Raw genomic sequence first — 20,968 nt, forward strand, 5'->3', positions numbered from 1 at the left:
ACCCCCGCCCCCGCACCGCACCTTTCTGAGCCTCGGCAGCGTCCTCTGTGAGAAGGACCGACAATGATGCCTACCCCGTAGAGCTGCTGTGAGTGTTGTCATGGGTCGGCATCCCCAGGAAGCGGACTGAGATGCAGTGTAGCCCGTAGGATGTTTACTAAGGCGTGCCCTCGGGGGTCATCCTCCACAGAAGGAAAGGCAAGACGGCAGGGGAGGGCAGGGGCAGAAGTGGGATCGGGGAGTGGACCCAGCAACAGCCTCAGCTGACCCCTTGGGGAGCTCTTTGCCTGCCGAGGCCCTGCAGGGATGTCCCAAGTTGGGCTGAGAGGAACAGGCCCTTATAATCTCCCATCACACAGTCATTGGCGGGCCACCCCTGGAAGGACAGGAGCGTGGGTGAGGCCGTTCTCTGTGGGGACACCATCCTTGAAGGTGGTGGCTGCCTGCTGACCACACTTCCTGCATTTGGGGCAATCAGGCTTGCCCTGAGGGGGCCCTGGGCTGCCCATCAATGCCCACCAGAAGCATCAGTGGAATAACGCATGTAGAGGGACACCACAGTGCCTGGCGCATCGTTAACAGCTAGCAATTGTTATTATTATAGAACCTATTAATACTCTTTTTAGAACCAACAAACAGGCAATTATAATAAAGCATCATTTGCCCCACTTAGAAGCCAAAGATACACAGGTGCACTTCCCCACACTGCCCACCCTCATCCCAAGGCTTCTGAATCCAAAGGTCTGGGCCAGAGCTGAGCATTTGCATTTCTTTTTTTCCTTTTTTTTTTTTTTTAAAGATTTTATTTAGTTACTTGACAGAGATAGAGACAGCCAGCGAGAGGGAACACAAGCAGAGGGAGTGGGAGAGGAAGAAGCAGGCTCATAGCAGAGGAGCCTGACGTGGGGCTCGATCCCATAACGCCGGGATCACGCCCTGAGCCGAAGGCAGACGCTTAACCGCTGTGCCACCCAGGCGCCCCGAGCATTTGCATTTCTAACAAGTTCCCAGGTGATGCTGTTCTGAGAGCCACAGCCCTAACGAAAATCAAGGTGTTCCTGAGAAGGACGGGATAGATGCTAAGAGGGCAGAAACAGCAGTTACTTACTGTACCCATTTTATAGAAGAGGAAGTGGAGTCTCAGAGATGCTAAGCATCTTGCCCAGTCATCAGCTTATACGTGATAGAGATTGTGCCAGGCACTGTTGCCTACCAAAAGCTACCGTCTTTATTCCTTTTAGACAGAGCCTCTGTTTGTCCAGGTATTTATTAGGTGAGAATGGCTTCATCTTGGGGAAGGTTGGACTGGTCCCTGATATGCAGGTGGGCGTGTGACTCTTTTCTGGCCAATAAAACACAAAAGCAAATCTGCAGAAGTCGCTTCTGGGGAAGATTTTCTTTCTTACAAAAGGGTGTGAGAATTCTCTCCACGCCTTGCCTCCAACACACCTGCATCAGCAATTCCTGCTTTTAAATGCAGTGGCAATAGCTGGAGGTTCAGCAGCCATCTTGAGACCAGGAGGCAGCCCCACAGGTACAGCGTCAGTGAGAGGAAGACAAGGGAATAAAGAATGGGCAGAAATGTGAGTCTGTCCTTAGTGACGTCAGACCTCAGAGCTCTTTCCCTGACTTATGACTTGCATAAGTAAGCATCTTTAAAGCTGAAGCTGTTTTAGTCAGGTTTTCTATCGCCTGAAGCCACAAACATTCCTAACCAAAACAGAAACAGACCCCCAACCTCTAAAGCCACCCTTGTTCCCTGGCATCTTGCCGCCTTCCTGGATCAGGCTGGCAGATGGGGCAGCACAGCCCTCTCCACTGAGGTCAAAGTGAAGGAACAATGACAGGCAGGCTCCAGCCTCTTCTCTTCAGGGCCGGGAGACGAGAACACTGGACTGAGATTCAGCTTCCATAAGGCCTACCGATCTCTGCCAGCAGCTTCTTCTGTGAGTTTGGCCTCTTCTTCTCTTACTCTGCCCCTGCTTGCTTACCCTGTTCTTCTAACAGTCATGCTGCTATCTCAGGGCCTTTGTACTTGCTGTTCCCTTTGCCTGCAACACTGTTCCTCACAGATCTTTATGTGGCTGCCTCTCTGGCTTCCTTTAGGTCTCTGCCAAACGCCACTTTGAGAGGTCTCCATGAGCACCCAATATAAAAGTGACACCCCCTTCCCAGCCCTCCCTAGCCTTATTTCCATCCCATTCCTGAGCACCTGCTATCTTTCACATTCACTTGCTTGCTTGCTTCCTGTCTACTCCATGGGCGGGGGCCTTGTTTGCCCACTGCTCCAGCCATGGTTTCTAGAATGGTGCCTGGAAGGTAGTAGGTGCTCTGTAAACATTTGCTGAATTGAATTGAATTCCCTCAGGCAAGCAACAGCCTGCTTGTGGGAAAGAAAATCATGGAGCCACATGAGCCTTCCTTCCACTACCCCAAATACACACACACACACACACACACACACACAACACACACACACGCCACCTACCCACCGCTTTCCCTGCTGGAGGCAAAGTGGAGTATGGTCCTGGCCTGCAGCATGGAACAAAAAACATTCAGAACCCTGGGGGTTTGGTGCTGATCAAAGGCCTCCTCATGTTTGTAAACCTTCACTCTCCTGCCTGGGATACAGAAGGTTAGGGGATGGCCCAGAACCCAGAGTTAGATGCAACCCCAGGTCGGGGGACTCTGGGCCTGCCCCCTCCCCCATAGAGAGGAAAGGCCCTGCAAGCCTGAGTGGCTGGAACCCAGCCAGGGAGCTAAAAGGGGTAACTAATCCCAACCCCAGCCTGAGGCCCACCTGCCGGGACTGGCTTCAAAGCCAATATTGCTCTTGGAGCTGTAGAGGCCTGACCAAAATGTCACACTGAAAGATGCTGACAGTGGTACAGGGCTCAGCGAGGGGGTTAGGAGGGGGGGCACTGAGTTCTCCCCTTCTGTGCAGGGGGAGTGGAAAGCTGGTGCCAGTACTCCCTGCGTTCTCTCCCCTCCCCCAGCTTTATTTTTCTCCATAGCACTAAGCAGTATGGGATATGTGATATATTCCACTCGTTTATCTTATTATAGAGCTAATAAAATGAAAACTCTGTGAGACCAGAGACTTTTGTCTTGTTTGGTCACTGCCAAAGCCCCAGCACCCAGAATGATACCTGGTATATAGTAGTTGCTCAATTAATACTTGTGAATGAATGATAGGCTTTCGGTTAATGTTCATAATAATAAAGTGCAATGATTTAAGGCATGTTCAATTTTTCAGGACTTACGGGACCTCTGCTATGTTCCAGGACTGTTCCAGGCACTGGGAATGTAGCAGGGAATAATTTGGACTCCTTGTTCTCATGGAGTGTAATCTAGTGGGGAATCACTTCAAACGATGACTCATGCCCTGAAGGAAAGCGGTCGGGGGATCTTATACAGAGTGCGTGAGGCAGAGTTGAGGAAGGGTATGTTCCAGTAGAGTAGGTAGTTGGGGGGGCCCCTCGGAAGAGGTGATGTGTGAGTTGAGATTTGAGTGAGAGAAGGAAGCAGCCACTGAGATGGGGTGGTGGGCAAGGTGCAGGGGGACATACAGGCAGAGGGAGCAATCCATGCCAAGAACTCAGCATGTGCAAGGAGAGAAAGGTCACAAAGAGGGAGGCATGGAGTGATCAAGGGGAAGGCAGGCAGGACATAGGGTCAAAGAACTAGGCATGGCTTGGTCATTCACGTAAGTGCTCAGCACAGTGCTTGGCACATAGAAAGCCCTTAAAACCTGGGCTGGTGGGGCGCCTGGGTGGCTCAGTCAGTTAAGCATCTGCCCTAGGCTCCAGTCATGATCTCAGGGTCCTCGGATTGAGCCCCCCATCAGGCTCCCTGCTCAGGGTGGTGTCTGTTTCTCCCTTTCCCTCTACCCCTCCCCCCAACTCATGCTCTCTCTCTCTCTCTCGCTCTCTCTCAAATAAATAAATAAATAAAATCTTTACCAAAAAAACCCTGGGCCGGTGACTATAATCAATATGTATGGACATTTTACATAAATTGTTATTTTCCTATTAAAAATGGGGAGGGGGTGCCTGGGTGGTACAGTTAGTTAAGCATTGGCCTCTTGGTTTGGGCTCAGGTCATGATCTCAGGGTCGTGAGATCAAGCCCCACATCAAGCTCCACACTGGGCATGGAGTCTGCTTGAGTGTCTCTCTCCCTCTCCCGCTGCCCCTCCCCCTGCTCACACTCCTTGTCTAAAATAAATAAATAAAATCTTTCAAAAATAATAATAATTCTAAAAATGGGGAGGAGGAGGGGTGGTGTGTATCACTGGAATTTCAGCTCTATTGTGCACTAGCTGTGTGACCTTGGGCAAATGTCTTAATCTCTCTGAGCCGCAGTTTCCTCATCTAACGGACAAGCCTAGTAGGGAATGAAAGTAAATGGTAGTCAAACCATCCATCAACTGTGGAAGTTCTTTAAGAATTCCCTCCCACATCCTACTTCTTTCTCAGCGTAACGGGGGAAGAAACAAAGAAAGGGTGTTGGTGGGCCCAGCCTGGGAGCCATCACTCCTCCTGTAGGGTGCGAAGGTCCAAGTCATCCAACCAGGGGCCTCATGTCGGGTGGACTCTCCTTCCTATAAGAAGCCCTTTGTAGAGGTTTCAGCCCATTCAAGTCCTGGCTGATCTCCGCCACCAACTTCCTCTGTGAGTTTGACTCCTTCTTCTGTTACTTCGCCCCCACTTGCTCACTCTGGGTGAGAAAAATAATGGCGGTAGTAATAGTTATCTATTGCTGTGTGACAAATCGCTCCAAAACGTAATGACATAAAACAGCTATTCGTTATGCTCATGATCGTATGGGTCAGACATTTGGACAGGGCAGCATGGGGGTGTCTGGTTTCTGTTCCACCACGTCTGGGACATCAGCTGAAAGACTCAAAGGCTAGGGGCAGGAATCATCTGAAGGCTCATTTGCTCATAGGCTGGTTAATTGTTGCTGGTGGCCCGATAGGAGCCTTGCTTTCTGTCTCTGGTTTTTGTGCCTGGTGTAGTCTGAAATTCAAATATGGTGGCTGGGTTCCAAGGATGGGAGTCCCAGGAGTGAGGGAACCAAGCAGAAGTTGTACCCTCTTTATGGCTGAGCCCTGGAGATCCCATAGCATCAGTCCCGCCATGTTCTTCTGGTTGGTGCGGCACAAGCCCCCACCCACTTTCAACAGGTGGGAACAGGGACCCCCAACTCTCAGTGGGAAGAGTGTCCATCATGTTTAAGAGGAGCATATGGGAAGCCCACGTAGGAAGGAAGAGAGATACTGGTGCCGTCCTGGGAAAATAAAATCGGCCACAAGCAGAATGATCATAATTGTTGTCAATTGTTGGGCACTTACTATGCACCAGCACTGTGCTCCAGCCTTGCTCGTTCGTTCTTCCAGCATCCCTGTGAGCGACATACTCTTCTTGTGTCCGTTTCAGGCTAGGAAACAGGCCCATTGGAGTTCAAGCTCTTGTCTAGGTTTGCACAAGAAGTCAAGCGGTCCAGCCAGAATTGGAATGGAGCTTTGTCTAATGCAGCATGACAGACTCAGAAAGGTAATGCAAACAGATTATTGTACAGATTAAATGAGTTAAAACATGCAAAGTGCTGAAAACAGTGCCTCCCCCACTGTGAGTGCAGTTTATGTGCTTGCTACTACTACTTATTATTATTATTATTATTCCATTCGAGCCACTGGATTGAAACTTCTGTTCTAACACTAAATACTGTCCTCTTAATCTCTTAGCTCTTTCCAGAACAAGGAAGTCAGTCCAGGGGCTCTGGGTGCAATATACCCCGGTCCCAACTGCCTCCGCTCAGGCTTTGGGGAATGGGCCACAGTTTCTATGATGTCAGCTGGCCCAAATCCCCAGGAATAGTTTCTCTGGTTTGGAAAACTATCCTCCCACACCCAGGCTTCGAATGTCCAAAGTGCTCCCTCCAGGGCCTCACCCTCCATCCGAGGTCGTCCACCACTAACCTGGCTGGAACCTTTGATGAAGCCGGTTATTGGGCTGGCTCAAGGTCAGGTGCCCAATTTGAAAGGACACTGGAGAAAGTTTCATCACAGCCTGCAAAGGGTCCATTGGGAAATAACTTGCTCTAGGGGTTTATGGGAATCATGGCAGTGTGACCCACATGGGAAATAATAAAATAAGAACAGAGGGGCTTCCACCTCTGGGAAGATGGAGTAGACATAATTTTCTCTATACTTCCTGCTGAGTATAACTGAAAACCCTCTACAATACACACAAAACAAACAAGAAGATTCTAGAAAGTGGAGAGATGAAGGCAGCGACTTGGGACCCAAGGAACAATCCAGTGATAAGTCTATTGGGTTCTCTTTTTGCCTACTAAATCTTAGACTTGGAAGAAGCAGGCAACCCGGAAATGCTGACTGAAGCTTCCAGAAAGTCCCGGCAAAAGCCTGCCCTCTATAGCCAAAGCACAAGGAAAGATCAGCCCAGTGAGACCATTTTCAGACAAGCCTTCTCTACTCTAGCTGAACACCATGAAAAAAACTGTGACCTCGCCCCCGCCCCCCAGCATAGGCTGAGTGAGGAGACTTGACTTCCATCCTCACCAGGCTGTCACAATGTGTCCCCTCCTTCCCAGGGTGGTGTCAGCAGAAGTGAAGGAGGGACTTCTGTCCTCCCTGGCTAGTGAGGATCCTTGTCTCCCGCCACCCCTTACCATGTTTGCTCTGTGAAAGGCTTTGTTGAAAAGATGAAAAGACAAGCTCTAGCCTGGGGGAAGATATTTGCAATCCACATATCCTATCTAGAATACATAAATCACTCTCAAAACTCAACAGCATAAAACAAACAGTCTAATTAGAAAGCGAGCAAACATCAGGAAAAGATGATTCCTGGAAGAGGATATGCAGATGGCAACTAAGCACATGAAAAACGTTCGACATCATCAGTCACTAGGAAAATAAATACTAAAGCCACAATGAGATATTGCCACACCTCTATCAGAATGGCTAAAATAAAAAATAGGGACAACACGAAATGCTGGCAAAGACGTGGAAAAACTGGATCAGTTATTCATTGCTAATGGAAATGTAAAATGGTACAAACACTCTGGAGAACAGTTTGGCAGTCTCTTTAAAAGCTGAGGATGCATCTACCCTATCCCTCTGCAGCGGTACTCCTGTGCCTTTACCCAGGAGGAAGGAAAGGATGCCTCTGGGCTCCTACCTGCAGCGGCTCACCCACCCTGGAAGGAAGGACCGAATCAACAGCAATGGCGACTGACTCCCCGGGAGCGCTTGCTTGGCGCCAGGCGCTGTGCTGAGCGTTAAGTGCATCAACCCATTTAAACCGCCCAACTGACCTCTTGTCTGGTAGAGACCATTATCATCACCCCCACTTTGTGGATGAGTAAACTGAGGCTCCAGGGCCGTCCGCTCAAGGCCGCGCAGCGAGAACGTGCAGAGCCAGGACTCGAACCCAGGTGATGCTAACAGGCGCTTTCATCCTCACCTTGTCGTGACCGCCCCTTCCACGGGCCGTCGAGAGCAGCGAGGAGAGATTCCGCCGGTGGCCGCAGGTTAAACCGGAGGCCACACTGCCTTGAGGGCTGGAGTCCGTTCCTTGTTCTTGTGCCTACCGCTCCCTGACTTTCCCGGCCCTCTTCTTCCTCCCCAGTCCCGGGGGCGCAGGCACCACCCTTTTCCTCCGGGCGGAGCTGGGAGAGGGCGGGCCGCGAGCGCAGTCCCCTCCCCGGACCCTCCCCCAGGCTTTAAGCCGGCGCGGGGGGCCAGGCGCGGGCAGTCCCGGGCCGGCCCGCTCCGCCGGCCGATCGCGCAGATGGCAGCGCTGGCGACAGTGGCCAAGAAGGTGTGGAGCGCGCGGCGGCTGCTGGTGCTGCTGTTCGCGCCGCTTGCGCTGCTGCCGGTGGTCTTCGCCCTCCCGCCCAAGGTAACGCCTCCTCCTCCCGGGCGCCCCCCGTTCCGCCCACCCGAGGGGCCGTGCTGCGGGCAGGACCCTCTCTTCCCCCGCCTCCGAGGCGGGAGACCGCCGACGTCCCGGACCCCCCTCGACCCTCGACTGTCGACCCTCTTCCCTGTACCTGGCCCCCTCGAACCCTTTCCCAGGGCGCCTTGGAGCCCGAGTCCCCACCCAGCCTTCTAGACGTTCTCACTTCTCCAGGAGTGATTTTGCCGCTGTTAATGAGCTCTAACCACGTGCTGGGCGCTGCGTGCAAAATTTCACTTGATAATCATAACGAACACGTGGTGAATGCCAAGCTGTAGGACGGGGGGCAAGTCACAGAACTTCTCTGAACTTCATTTCACTCAAATGTGAAAATGGAGGAAACCAGACTGGCAACCCATTGGGCTGTGGTAAATATTAAATGAGGCAATATATGTAAATCGTTTAGAACCGAGCCTGGTACACGGTAAGTGCCTACAACACACTGGCCGGTTTTAGTCCAGGCCCCTTACGTGATGGGAACAGCCAGGGTCGGAGGAACCCTCACGGGGAACCAGGCAGTGAAGCTTTGCCGGGCAGGCATCATTTTATTTAATCCTTCCGGTGCCCCTGGGTGGTGGTGGGGGGGTTACTTATCTCATTTTCCAGAGAAGAAAAGTGAGGCTCAGAGAGATGAAGTGACTTGCCCAGAATCACACAGCAAGCCGCTGATTGGGGACCCAGTCCCTGGCTTATCAGAATCCAGCACCTGAGCTGTTTCTACACTCTCAAAGAAAGTAAATCCCTCGACCAAAGGCTGCAGATTGAGGTCAGGAATGTTATGATGAAAGTCAACACCAATGGGGGCTTGGAGAAGATGTTGTCACGGGTCCCTATTGGGTCCTTCACGGGCGCCCAGCCCATCTGGAGCATCATGGGAGGGCAGAGGACAAGGCTTCTCCCTCCAGGAGGTTGTTTTACTACCTCTCAATGTGATATTCTTTTTTTTTTTTTTAAAGATTTTATTTATTTATTTGATAGAGACAGAGACAGACAGCGAGAGAGGGAACACAAGCAGGGGGAGTGGGAGAGGAAGAAGCAGGCTCCCAGCAGAGGAGCCTGATGCGGGGCTCGATCCCAGAACGCCAGGATCACGCCCTGAGCCGAAGGCAGACGCTTAACTGCTGTGCCACCCAGGTGCCCCTCAATGTGATGTTCTATGTTCATAAAAAAGAAAAACAGAGAGCGGGTGTAATTTAGCGGTACATTACCCAGCATCCCCCAGCAGAGAGCAGGGGAGCTGGGAGAGGTATTCAGAGAGGGCTGCCTGGAGGAAGGGTCCCTCCTTGGGCACAGGGAGTAAGAAGGTGATACCAGCTGGCGCCAAAGAGACCCAGGGTTCACGTACAAACAAGTTTTCTGGTGTGAAACGATCCAAGTTCTTAGACTTTTTTGACATTGAAGAGAGAAACAACAAATGCCAGAATAAGGATGAGGTCAGTTTTCAAAACCATCCCGTTCCCGGCCTGGTGCTTTGGACCAGCCTCCTTTCTTCTTTGGATCTCACTTTCCTTGTCTGTAAAGTGGGGCCGTCATGGTGCTGGCATCTGCGAATTGCGGTGAAGGGTTGAGCAAGGAAGTTGCCTCGCTTTGTGAAGCATCACCGGTGGAAGGATGGACGGGTCTGTGAGGTCCCAGGTGGAGCCCCAGGGAAGAAAAGACAGAACACACAGCATCTCTGTCCTCAGCAGGGGCTTCTGCAAGCTTCTCTCTGTTCAGCCTTCTTGCAAGATCTGTGAACCCAGGGGCAGATCCAAGTGTTATGGGGCCTGAAGCATATAGTATTTGAGGGATGCTTTTTAAGAAAAAGTGCACAGATTTACAAATAGAAAATTCAGTTCAGGGCTTGGGAGGGGCTCTGAAGCTTAAGTTTCATTAGCTTCCCTGTGAATGTACTTCCATGCGGACCCCAGCGTGCCCCAGTAACGTGCCTCTAGCCATCTGCTGTGGTGGTAAGCCTGATAAGTAAGGGGTTTTATTGAATGCTTAACCCCTACTCTGTGCCAAGCACCATGTGAAAAGCCTCTCCGGCATCATCCTGTGTAACGTGCACAGAACCAGGGAGACGGCGGCTACGAACATCCCTACTGACCAGGTGAGGAAATGGACATCAGTGAGGTTAGGTGACTTGCCCAGGGTCACATAGCCGGTACAGAGCCAGAATGCAGGGACTGTACTTCGAATCATCATACTCGATACTCTTTCCTCAGTTATAATTGAGTAAGAGCCTCCTGTGGTTCCCTACAGATCCCGGTGGGGACGCTTTGTGCAGCCCTGGATGTCACTGTCTCTTTAAGCGGCTGATACGTGTGGGCCTCCTCCCAGGAGACAGATCTGGCTTCCTGGGGGATCTTAGCCTCCCTCAAAAATCTCTATTGGCATACTCGAAGCCTCACCCCATATAATATATATATTATATACAGAGATATATATTATATATAATTATTTTATTCTTGGATATTAATAATGGACATGTTTCTCAATCTGCTTTACAGTGTGAATCACAGCACCTTTTATTGATCTGGGATGTACATTTAAAGCAAAGAGTGGGTGTGCTGTGCAAACAAAGCTTCTAACAATTTCTGTGGTAATCTTAACCAGTATCAACCCTATGATAACCTCCCCAAACAAAGGCCAGTGGGCTAACAAAAACTTTATGTTTGCTGTGCAAACGTAGCTTCAAGGCAAGTATCCTTAGTGTCCACTCCCACCCCCAATATCAGATTGCCACTTCTAAGCCCCTCTCATACAGAAATTCTGGAACCACCAATGCAAGTTACATGGTACGTATCGGTTCCCCAAAACTTTGCAGGTATCAGATCGGGAAAAACAGTGGAGCTCCCTGGGCATTTGCCATTTGCCCCTCATTGGGTCCTGGCTTTCCAGTTTGATGATGTCTCTAGGCCACTATTGCTCTGATGTTCTAGGGTCTGTATGGTCGACAAGGTTGGCCCTCATGCACCTGTCCCCTGATGACTGGTAAGCCAGTTTGCGGGGAGGTCGGGCTTAATCCGAAGAGCAGATAGAAGCAGGGGGGAACAATTCTTACATTATGTCCTCCTGGCTTGAAACAGAACACTATCAGCAGAGATGAAAAGGAGTGGGATATACTTCTGGAATGCAGTGATTGCGATTGCCAGTGCCACTGGAGATTCCGGCTCTTGCTACAAGAGTGCTGGAGACATAGGAAGTCAGGATGCTGCTGGAGGGATCACCTCAAAGTTTTCCAAGAATGGCCATCCTGGGAGATGGAAGTTGGGGAACTGGCCTTGGGCAGCTGGTACAGATAGAGGAGACTGTTAAAGCAGCTTGCAAGTGAACACTAGCTCTGTGTGTTTGCAGGAAAGGCTTGCCCCCTCTCCCACCTTGGACCCACACCCACTGAAAGCAAATGTAACCAGATTGACCATGTGGCCAAGATGAGTTCTTGCAATGGGTACTCATGGGTGACCGATGCTTTGAAGAAGAGGAATTAGGGGGATGTTTTAGGCAGGACTGCTACAGGGTGTTGCACAGGCTGTGCACTCCACAAGGCGCCTTGAGTTGGCAAAGGGAGATTGAATCAATCTGCACTCCACCTGCCCAACTGTGTATCCTGGTGCAGTGCTGGACCCGCCTGAGGAAGAGTCCCCTTTCCTAATTTGCTGCTAGCTGCAGACTTGTTCTGGAGTGGTAGATCTTTTAAGGGGACCGTAGTACACCTAGAAGGTCAGAGGCCCACTTTTTTGCATTTGCCTAATTCTTGGGTGGGTGGGATTTAGGTGAGTGATAAGGAAAATGGTCATTTCATTCTCAGTTTTGAGTCTTTGGAATCAGAACTGGATTCTCATTTCACATACTTGCTCTGTGACCTTGGGCAAGGCATTTCACTTCTCTGGGCTCGTTTCTTCACTGATAACATAGGCACAAGATCACCTTCCTCCCCGGTTATTGTTGGGGCCCTGTGTAATCATATGTCGTGTCTGCGCCATAACTTCCTACTTTTAAATTGAGTGCTAAAGATATGCTTCACCTCTCCTGTGCTGTAGCTGAGAGACGGAGACCCAGAGAAGTCAAAGGATGGGTAGAGCATGGGCCATAGCACTGAGAAGGCCTGCATTTGGGTCTCAGCTCTGAAACTCTGAGACAGGTGGCTTTGCATTTCTGAGTCTCTGTTCACTCATTCGTTTTTGGGTTTTTTTCATTTTTTTTTAAAAGATTTTATTTATTTATTTGAGAGAGAGGAGAAAGAGACAGAGAGAGAAGGAGGGAGGGAGAGTTAGAGGGAGAAGCAGACTCCCCGCTGAGCAGAGAGCCCAACATCGAACCCTGGGGTTCGATCCCAGGACGAAGGCAGACACTTAACCAACTGAGCCCCCTAGGCACCCCTCCCTCCCGCGTGAAGTGAGGACTCACACCTCCTACAAAGGGCCTTATGAGACTTAATTAAGAGAACGTATGGACATTGTCCTGTGCAGTGCCAAATGCAGTGTGAGTTTATAACAATAATAACTGTTAAATACTGTTTCCCACTTATCCTATGCTGTCTTACGTGCCTTTCAAATTTTAGTTTATTTACTCTTCACATCAGCCTTAAGAAAAGGGGATAATGATTATCCCCATTATTACAGACCAGGAGAGCAAAGCACAGAGAAGTTAGGTCATGTTCCTAAAGACACACAGCTACTAAACATATTGTCTGTCACTTCTCTTGGTCCTGGGTTTTGGAAGACAGGGTGACCAGGGTTCTTAGAGACCCTGAATCTTCCCTTAACATGGGCTTCCCAGAAAACCCCACAGATCCAGCCCTGTGGATTGAGTACCTTCCTAGTGCTTTAAACATGTATCATCTCGTTGAACCCAAAGAGCTCGGACAGGGAACCCCCAAAATGGACTAGGGTCTGATTTAATTTCCATCATCCAAACACCACCCACAACATTTTTGCTAGATCTCCTTACCCTGCTCAGTATTACTTAATTATATTCCTCTCGTGCCCCCCCCCTTTTTTCTACATCATTACTGCCTTACTAGCCTTCCCTCCTTTTCAAAACACTTAAATACAATGACTTAAAAAGAAAATTTAATACCAAGACCACGTATGGAAACCAGGATCATAGTGACTAACAGAAGAAAAGTAGAAATAAACAGGTTTCCAGGGTTGGTTGATTCTGGCTACACACACTGCCGCCCACTCGAAGCCAAGGCCTGAGACCTGCCCTTTCTGTGTCGCATAGGCTGGCAAATGCTCCAGAGAGGTGTAAAGACAGCTTAGTACCAAACTGAGACTTTGCGTTGGGAGGAATAAGAAGGAGGAAAGAATCCACAGAATGTCTTCTCGCAGCTCTCTGCAATGGTCCCCTGTCTGATAAAACGGATTTATTCAGAGGCCTTTCTTTGCGGGAATATGTGAGCAAGGATAGGTTTATTTGCAAAAACAACATCTCAGATGCACGTAAATTTTGTTTCTTTTGCCGTCTCTCCTTTACACATCATTTTTTTCCTGTAGGGATTGTTGAAGCTAACTGGGGGGAAGGGGAGATGCTTGTGGTGTTTGGTGGAATGAGCTGTGTGGAAATGGTCAGTCCTAAGCCTCAGTTGACTCATCTGGAGATTGGGTCTAATCTTACTGAAGTGCGTTCATATGTTTGAGGCACTTTGCCAAGTGCTGGCCCATAGTAAGCACTCAGTAAATGTCAGCTGCTGCTATTACAGCCCCTGTTTCAGAACTTGGAGCTCATTCTAGTTCAACTTCCACAAAGAGGTAACCAAGGCCCAGAGAAGGGAGTGAGTTGACTGAGGCCTCACAGTGAGGGAGTGGCAGGGTGGGAGGTGAGCACCTTCACCCCCTGTCTTTGTCTACTGATCCCCCATTTCAGGTTCTGGCCATCATGTTTTATCTAGCAATATTTAATCTCTGAATCTAACGTCTAGAGATGGGGTGAGGGAAATCAGAGGTCATGCTCCCTTACTTCTGTTCAGATCACAGTTGGCCCTCAACACAGAGTAAGAACAGCTAATATTTATTGATCACTTACTGGGAGCTCTGGCCCCCTTGCTCCCTCTGCTCCCATACTGACCTTGCCTCTTTCTTAAATATCTCAAAATTGCTCTCACCCCAGGGCCTTTGCACTTGCTGTTCCCTCTGTCTGAACTGCTGTTTCCCCAGATATCTGCAAGGCTTGCTTTCTCACTTCATTCACCTCCGCTCAAAGATGACCCTCCTCAAAGGCCTTCCCTGACCACCCGATCTAACAGAGAAATCAAAAAATCCTTTACACTCCCTTCTCTTCCCTGCCTTACCTTTCGTCATGGTTTTTATCAGTATCTGACAGTATATTAAGTATTTAAGGAATGGGCAGGTCAGGGTAAAGCAGGCTTAGGATTGGCTGGTGCAAATAATATCCATGGGCTCTGGGACATAGGCTGTCCCTAATTGTCTGGTACCTGGCCCTCAGTGATTGAGGCAGGTGGATGGATTGTGGCGTGGAGTGAGAGGGCCCAATAAAAGATAGGTGGTTGGGGTGTGGGCTCTGGATTGGTTGGTTTACATTGGAAAAACACCTGAGTTGTTTACTATCTCTAGGAATTAGCCAGCCCTGGTAGGGGCTGACCTTCCAGAGTTATCAAGGTCCCAAGGTGTCAGAGCATCAAATTCAGAAACTAGAACACATGCTTGACTCAGTCTTCCATACTCTTCTTTTCTCTCATGGTGATCCAGCCTCATAGGTCTTCTTTTTGGTCCTTCAAACCTACCAAGCTTCTTCCTGCCTCGGGGCCTTTGCACTTGCTGTGTTCTCTGCCTGGGATGCTCTTGCCATTGATCTTCCACAGCTGGATCCTTCTGGTCTTTCAAGTCCTAGCCCCAGTAGCACCTCTTCTGAGGAGTCCTCCCTGATTACCCCTTCTCAAGAATACTTGTCCTCCTTACCCCACCAAACACTTTCTAAACCAGCCTCCTGTTTTATTTCCTTCATGGAATTCATCCCAATCTGAAATGGTCATTATTTGTTCACTGCCTGCCTTCCCAGCTAGGCAGTGGGCAATGTAAGGGCATGGCTCGTTCCCCACAGCACCCCCCTTGCCTAGGACAGTGACTGACAGTAGTAGGTACTCAGTAAACAAGTGAATGAATGAATTTGGATTTGAACCCAGGTAGCCCTGATTTCAGAAGACATGCACTTTCAAAAACCCCAGCCTGCTGCCCCTTTGTGGAAGATTCCAGCTTTCCCTTTATCAGTTGGGAAGACTGAGGTCCAGAGAGGGTCTGAAGGGACTTTCCCAGCCTCTCCCAGTCAGACGGTCCCAGAATCTTCATCCGTGCCCGTACATGCTCTCTGGCCAGGTCTGACCCATTGCCCACACAGACCCCTTGGCCTCGGCACCGCTCCTCTGAGGCCCAGCCAACTTTCCACTTTCCTGGAGCTCCTGCCAGGTGTGTAAACAGGCCGATGTGATTCCTGGTGATGCAGCAGGGAGCGAGATCGTTTCCTGACCAGACTCAACAGGACAGTGCCCTCTGGCCCTCTGGACTGATGAGCAGGATTTTCTGACACCCCCTCACCCCCCAAGACCTTGAAGACACAAAGTCAGCACCTTAGCAAAGCCAGACCTGGCTGGGGCCTAGAATAAGTCACACATGTGCTCCCGAGCCACTCTCTCCAGCTGAGATGCATCGGGGAAGAGACACACAAGGCCACAGTTCAAAGCACCCCCTGGCAAGTCACTTCCCTCCCCTGAGCCTTGATTTTCTCATCTGCAAAGTGGGCATCCTGAAACCTACCTGCTGGGAAGACCGGAAAGGGTCTGACACATAGGAGGTGCTCAATAGGAAAGCCTGGCTGTTGCTATTTTCTGCATAATGGGGGGTCCAGGCTCTTGGCTCTGCTACTTGCCCCTGAAATTTACAGGGCGAGGGGCAACCAATGAGGATATGAGCCTATGTTGTTGGGTGGAGGGAAGCACGGACACACAGGACAGAACAGGGATCCCCAGCTGATAAAGAGGTAGGAATAGGACTGAGGGGGCCATAGGCTCCTGCCGGCCAGCCTGGCGGCTCTCTTGCCCACTCTTTCTCTTTTGCTCCACTCTCCTGCGTGGGTCCTTACCAGCAGTCGGGGCCAAGACGGGGATTTGATTTCAACCATATTAAACTCCCTTGCAGGAATGTGCTGGAGTCCCTGGGAGGCTGCAGGAAGTGAATTCAAGATTGTTGATGTCCTGGGCCACATGCCTTATTCATGCCCCCTTCTCTGCTCCCCAAGAGGCTCCTAATAGTCATAGCCAGCACCTCTCCCATGCTTATTAAGTGCCAGACACAGTTCAAATCACTCAGGATAGGCTTGCTAGCTCATTGTGCTCGCCACAGCTCTGTGGGCCAGGTGCTGTTATTGTCTGCATTCACAGATAGGAACACTGCAGCACAGAATGGGTTAGTCACTTGCCCAAATGCCCAAGGCTTGGAAACAGCAGAGCTGAGATTCAGACCCTGGCACTCTAGCTCTGGAGTCTGTGCTCTTGGCCACAATGTGGGGCGCAGGGTGATGGACCCATTTTATGGATGGAAAGGTCAAGGCTGAGAAGGGAAGCCACTTGCCCAGCACCTCACGGTCATTGAATGAGTAGTGGGGTGGCATTTGACCCTTGGTCTACCTTGTCAAAGGCCCATGCTCCTTCATGGTTCAGTGGAGGCGGAGAGGGAAGGAAGTGATTGTGCAGTGTATTGTCAGGCACATCAGCAAAAGCTTCCCAGAAGAGAGAGAATGTCATCCTGACCCGGGGAGGAGTTTGGAAATCTCGGGGAGCTCTCTGAAGACAGTAACTAACAGGGGTGGTCAAGCATGACGGATGGGAGCTGGAGTTTGGCTGTTTGGGCTCAAATCCTGGCTTTTTAATATATGCTGTGTCATCTTAGGCCAGTTACTTAACCTCTCTGTGCCTCCGTTTTCTCATCTATAAACAGATTCGACAATAACCGGTGATGTTGGTTAAAGTCTTGACAGATGTTGCCTGCCTTCGTGGACCAATCACCGCCTATGTTTTGGGCTCTGGGAAATGCTTTAAATCAGTGATTCTCAAGCATGTTGTTCCCCCAGAGACAATTGGCAAAGTCTGGACATTACTGGTTGATGGATGTGCGACTGGCATCTGGTGGTAGAGACCAAGGGTGCTGCTAAGTGTCCCTACCATGCCCAGGACGCCCCCACGACAGAGACTTGGCCCCAAACGTCGGTGGTGCGGAGCTTGACAAGCCTGGCTACCATGTGTTCGATGTTTTGATCCCCCAACCAGCATGTGAGGCAGGGACGGTCAAATCCCATTTTCTGTCAAGCAAACAGGCTGTGAGGGAAGTGTTTGCCTGTGAGCACACGGCCTGGCTGCAGGGGCCCTCATGGCGGGGAGAGCGTTTGGAAATGGAGGACGGGCCAGACAAGACAGAATGCCCTGGCCACCCAGCCCGGCTCTGAGAGCAGCTCCTGGCTGCGCTGGGTGGAGCTGACCCTTTGTCCCCTTGGCCCTGGGGCTGTAGCAGGCGACACCTTTCCCTTGGTTGGGAGAAACAAGAGAAGCCCTTGTTTGCTGCCACCCACAGCCCCGATTGTCCCCATGCATTCACAAGCTGCTTGCACCTTTCTCTCCTGACTCTGGAGGCCTGGGGGACAGGGGAGAGGGAAGGAACTTTCCTCTTGCCCCTCTCTGTGGCCCCTTCTCTGTGAAGGGCTGGAACTTAGCAAAACCTGGTGGTGCCTGAGCAGGGCATTTGCCAGCGGAGCCCAAACCTAGAAGTGCAGGCGGTTTGCTGGGAAGTGTGTCTGAGGGGCCTGGCATCTGGGACGAGAGCATGGGGTAGCCAGGCCCGGGGAGCCTGGCAGAGGCCTGGTGTGGCACCCGGCTCATGGGCCATGTCCCTCTTGTTTGGGGGCTGGGGGATTGAGACCTGTTCTGAGAGCGCCTTCTCACCCCTGCTAAACTGACATTAACCTGTGAGGCCTGGCTCCGTGTCCTGCTCCCGGCCTTTCTCCTCTGGGGGACCTGGACCTCCTCCAGACCTCGGTTTTCGGCCTCTGGAAAAGGGGTCTCCCCGGAATCCCTGGGCTGGTGTGCCCCCGAATCACTTTCTGAAGGGGAGGGGGCAGCATTGTGAGAGTAGGAACGCGGAGACTTCCTGGACTCATCTTGCTTTCCCTCTTCCTGGCTGCATGATCTCGGGCAAGTGACTTAGCCGCTCTGTGCCTCGGTTCCTCCTCTGTAAAACGAGGACAGTGATAGGACCTCCCTCATAAGGGTGTAGTGGAGATTGGCTCGTGTACCTTAAATATTTTGGGCTGTGCCTGGAACATCAGAGGTGCTAGGTAAATGGTTGCTATTAATGTTATTTTATTAGTAGTAGTAGTAATATTTGCATTACAGATGAGCCCGTGGATCCAGGAGTCTGCAAGCGCTTTATGGAGGATGAGGCTTGCTCCTGAGTCCTGTTGGCCTCCTCCCCTCTCTCACTGTGTGGGCTCTTGGGACTTCTGAGCCTCTGTTTCCTCCCTTATAAAAAGGAATAAACTCTTTTCCTAGGAGCTCCTGAGAAGATTAAATGAGATAGTGGTTATCAGAGAAAGACCTCTTTTTCTTATTCTTGGCCTGCAGCCTGGAACCCCAGAGGCCTGAAGAGGAAGGGATTGTGGGCAGTGGAGGGTCATTGTCAAAAGGGGCTTGGAAACTCCCCAGGTCAGGCCTCAGCAGCAGGGGCCGGCTTCCCCCAACGTGTGCCGCAGGGGCTCCCAGGATGCTGGACCCGAGTGCGGGTGGGATGATGGGAAATCGTAGAGAATTGAATGTATTAGTGGCAGGGCAGACCCCCAGTGCCTGAGGGAGGTTAGGCAGAGTAGTGGGCACACTGGATACGGCCTCAGCTGACCCAGGATGGATGCCGGCACGGCCAAGAACTTGCTCTGTGAGTGGGAGCAAGGCACGTGCCAGACTCGGTGTCCTCATCTGTCTAATGGGCCTGCCTACGTCAGGGGGCCATGGTGAGGCTCAGGGAAGCCTGTTTACTTTGTAAACAGTAAAGTACCCTGCAAATAGCAAAGTACAAGTGGAGATCCTGACCATCTTGTTCATTCACCCGTGTATCTTCCAACGCCTAACACACAGTAGGTGCTTAATAAATATGTCCAGAATGAATGGGAATAAAAATGGCTATTTCCTGTGTGCCAGGCACTGTCCACAAGTGATTAATACATTCAGTCAAAAAGTATTAATTGAGGGGCGCCTGGGTGGCACAGTCATTAAGCGTCTGCCTTCGGCTCAGGGCGTGATCCCGGCGTTCCGGGATCGAGTCCCACAACGGGCTCCTCTGCTGGGAGCCTGCTTCTTCCTCTCCCACTCCCCTGCTGTGTTCCTTCTCTCGCTGGCTGTCCCTCTGTCACATAAATAAATAAAATCTTTTAAAAAAAAAGTATTAATTGAGCACCTATCCATGCCAGCTACTATTCCAAAGGAATATGGTAGTAAAGCAAATAGTCACAAGTCTTTATTCTTACAGAACTGACATTCTAGAGAGGGAGACGTTGAAAAAACAAACAAGTAAGGTCTATGGTATGGCAGATGATGATGAGAATAAAAGCAGGGAAGGGGAGTGGGGAGTTGACAATGGAGGTAATGCAATTGTAGAGTCAGGAAGGTTTCATTGAGGAGGGAACATTTGAACAAATACGTGAAGGAGACGATATTTGAGCAAACCTGAGCACATATAAAGGAAGAGCACGGGAATAGCAGGTGCAAAGGCACTGAGGTCAGAGCACGACACATGTTCATCAAATGATCTTCCCGGGGCCTTAATATAACCCTTCCCAGGAGACAGACCCCTGGCCTCCCAATCATGGAGAAACTAAGTTCAAGGGCCCAGCTGGGCATTAGAGTCCCATCCTCCCCCAGTGCTTTCAGGCCTGATTTCACTTTCAGCCAGAGAAAGGGCTCCTGTTAGTGCAGCCCCCCCCAAGACATGGGAGGGACTCTAAGGAGCAGGAGGAGGTAGAGAAGCCCTGAAGGGGGCTTTAGGTGTACCCCTGCCCCATGCTGGGAACTGAAGGGCCCTCTGGACAGATGGGGAGATTGAGGCCCAGGGAGGGAAAGGAGCTGCCCAAGGTCACACAGTGGGTGGCTCGCTTTTTTCGGAACAATGTGTTCTATCCTCCTTGGGCTGAGTCAGGCCACTGGGGCCCTGTGGGTCCAGCGGGGCTTCCAGCCACCCCACCTGCCTGTCTGGCTCATGAATGATTAGTGAAGCTTGAACAGCCGTGATGTGTGAGCTGCCCCAGGAACACTTTTAATGAGTGGCTCCAAGAACGTGAACTTGTTAGAACATCTGCTAATGAGTCCAGGGATCTAACCAATCCAGTCCAGAGGAAGGGTAGGAGGATGAGATGGCTGGCCTCAGAGGTCTCCAGAGACGAGTCACCCCCTCTACTTTTTCTTCTTCTCCCCCTTGAGTCATGGGCCCAGACGGACACAGGTGGCTCTTAACTGCTTCCTCGGGTATTTTCAGGCACAGGAGAGGGTAGGGGGGAGCGCTGGTGGGAAATCAGAGACCAGACTTCTGGACTGTCTCCATTGTTTCCCTCTGGGTCACCCTGGACTGGTGCCCAGCTTAACCTTCTATGCCTCCGTCTCCTCCTCTGGAAAATGGGCACACGCAACTCAGCTCTGCTTTTCCTCAAGACTGACCAGACCCAGAGAGGATATGAGAGGGCTTGCAAAGTACTTTTCTGTTGAGTGTCCTTTCATTTTCTGTAATAGAACCTACCAGAGTGTGTGGGGAACAAAATCACAATCCATGTAGGGAGCTCAGCCAGCACCCAGCACCCACCCAGATGGAGTGAGTGCTCAGTATGGGCTGGCTGTTCCCATCACTGTTACCCTCATCGCTGAGACTAGTCCAGGGCCCTGGGCTCAGACCACATGGTGGGCATCACACCTCATCCCTGTCTAGAAGCGCACGCGTGGACGAAAGAGTCGCG

At 50.8% G+C, this 20,968-nt stretch overlaps 1 protein-coding gene and 1 long non-coding RNA gene across 2 annotated transcripts in view; one reads left to right on the forward strand and one right to left on the reverse strand.

Annotated features, from left to right (window-relative positions):
• Positions 1–4,246: 4,246 nt before the first annotated feature.
• LOC117795759 lies at positions 4,247–7,671 on the reverse strand. The gene is made up of 3 exons (XR_004619894.1): positions 7,490–7,671; positions 5,356–5,548; positions 4,247–4,718 (listed from the first exon to the last, which is right to left on the reverse strand). It is a non-coding gene; the product is annotated as an uncharacterized LOC117795759 (long non-coding RNA).
• A 122-nt stretch (positions 7,672–7,793) lies between these two features.
• SLC13A3 (solute carrier family 13 member 3) overlaps positions 7,794–20,968 on the forward strand; it is a 71,258-nt gene continuing 58,083 nt past the window's right edge. Inside the window, exon 1 of the mRNA XM_011236844.3 lies at positions 7,794–7,927. Coding sequence (XP_011235146.2) covers positions 7,817–7,927 — 111 coding nt within the window. The 5' untranslated portion in view covers positions 7,794–7,816. The remainder of the gene's footprint in view (positions 7,928–20,968) is intronic.

This window comes from Ailuropoda melanoleuca, chromosome 13, assembly GCF_002007445.2.
Source record: "Ailuropoda melanoleuca isolate Jingjing chromosome 13, ASM200744v2, whole genome shotgun sequence".
NCBI lineage: Eukaryota > Metazoa > Chordata > Mammalia > Carnivora > Ursidae > Ailuropoda > Ailuropoda melanoleuca.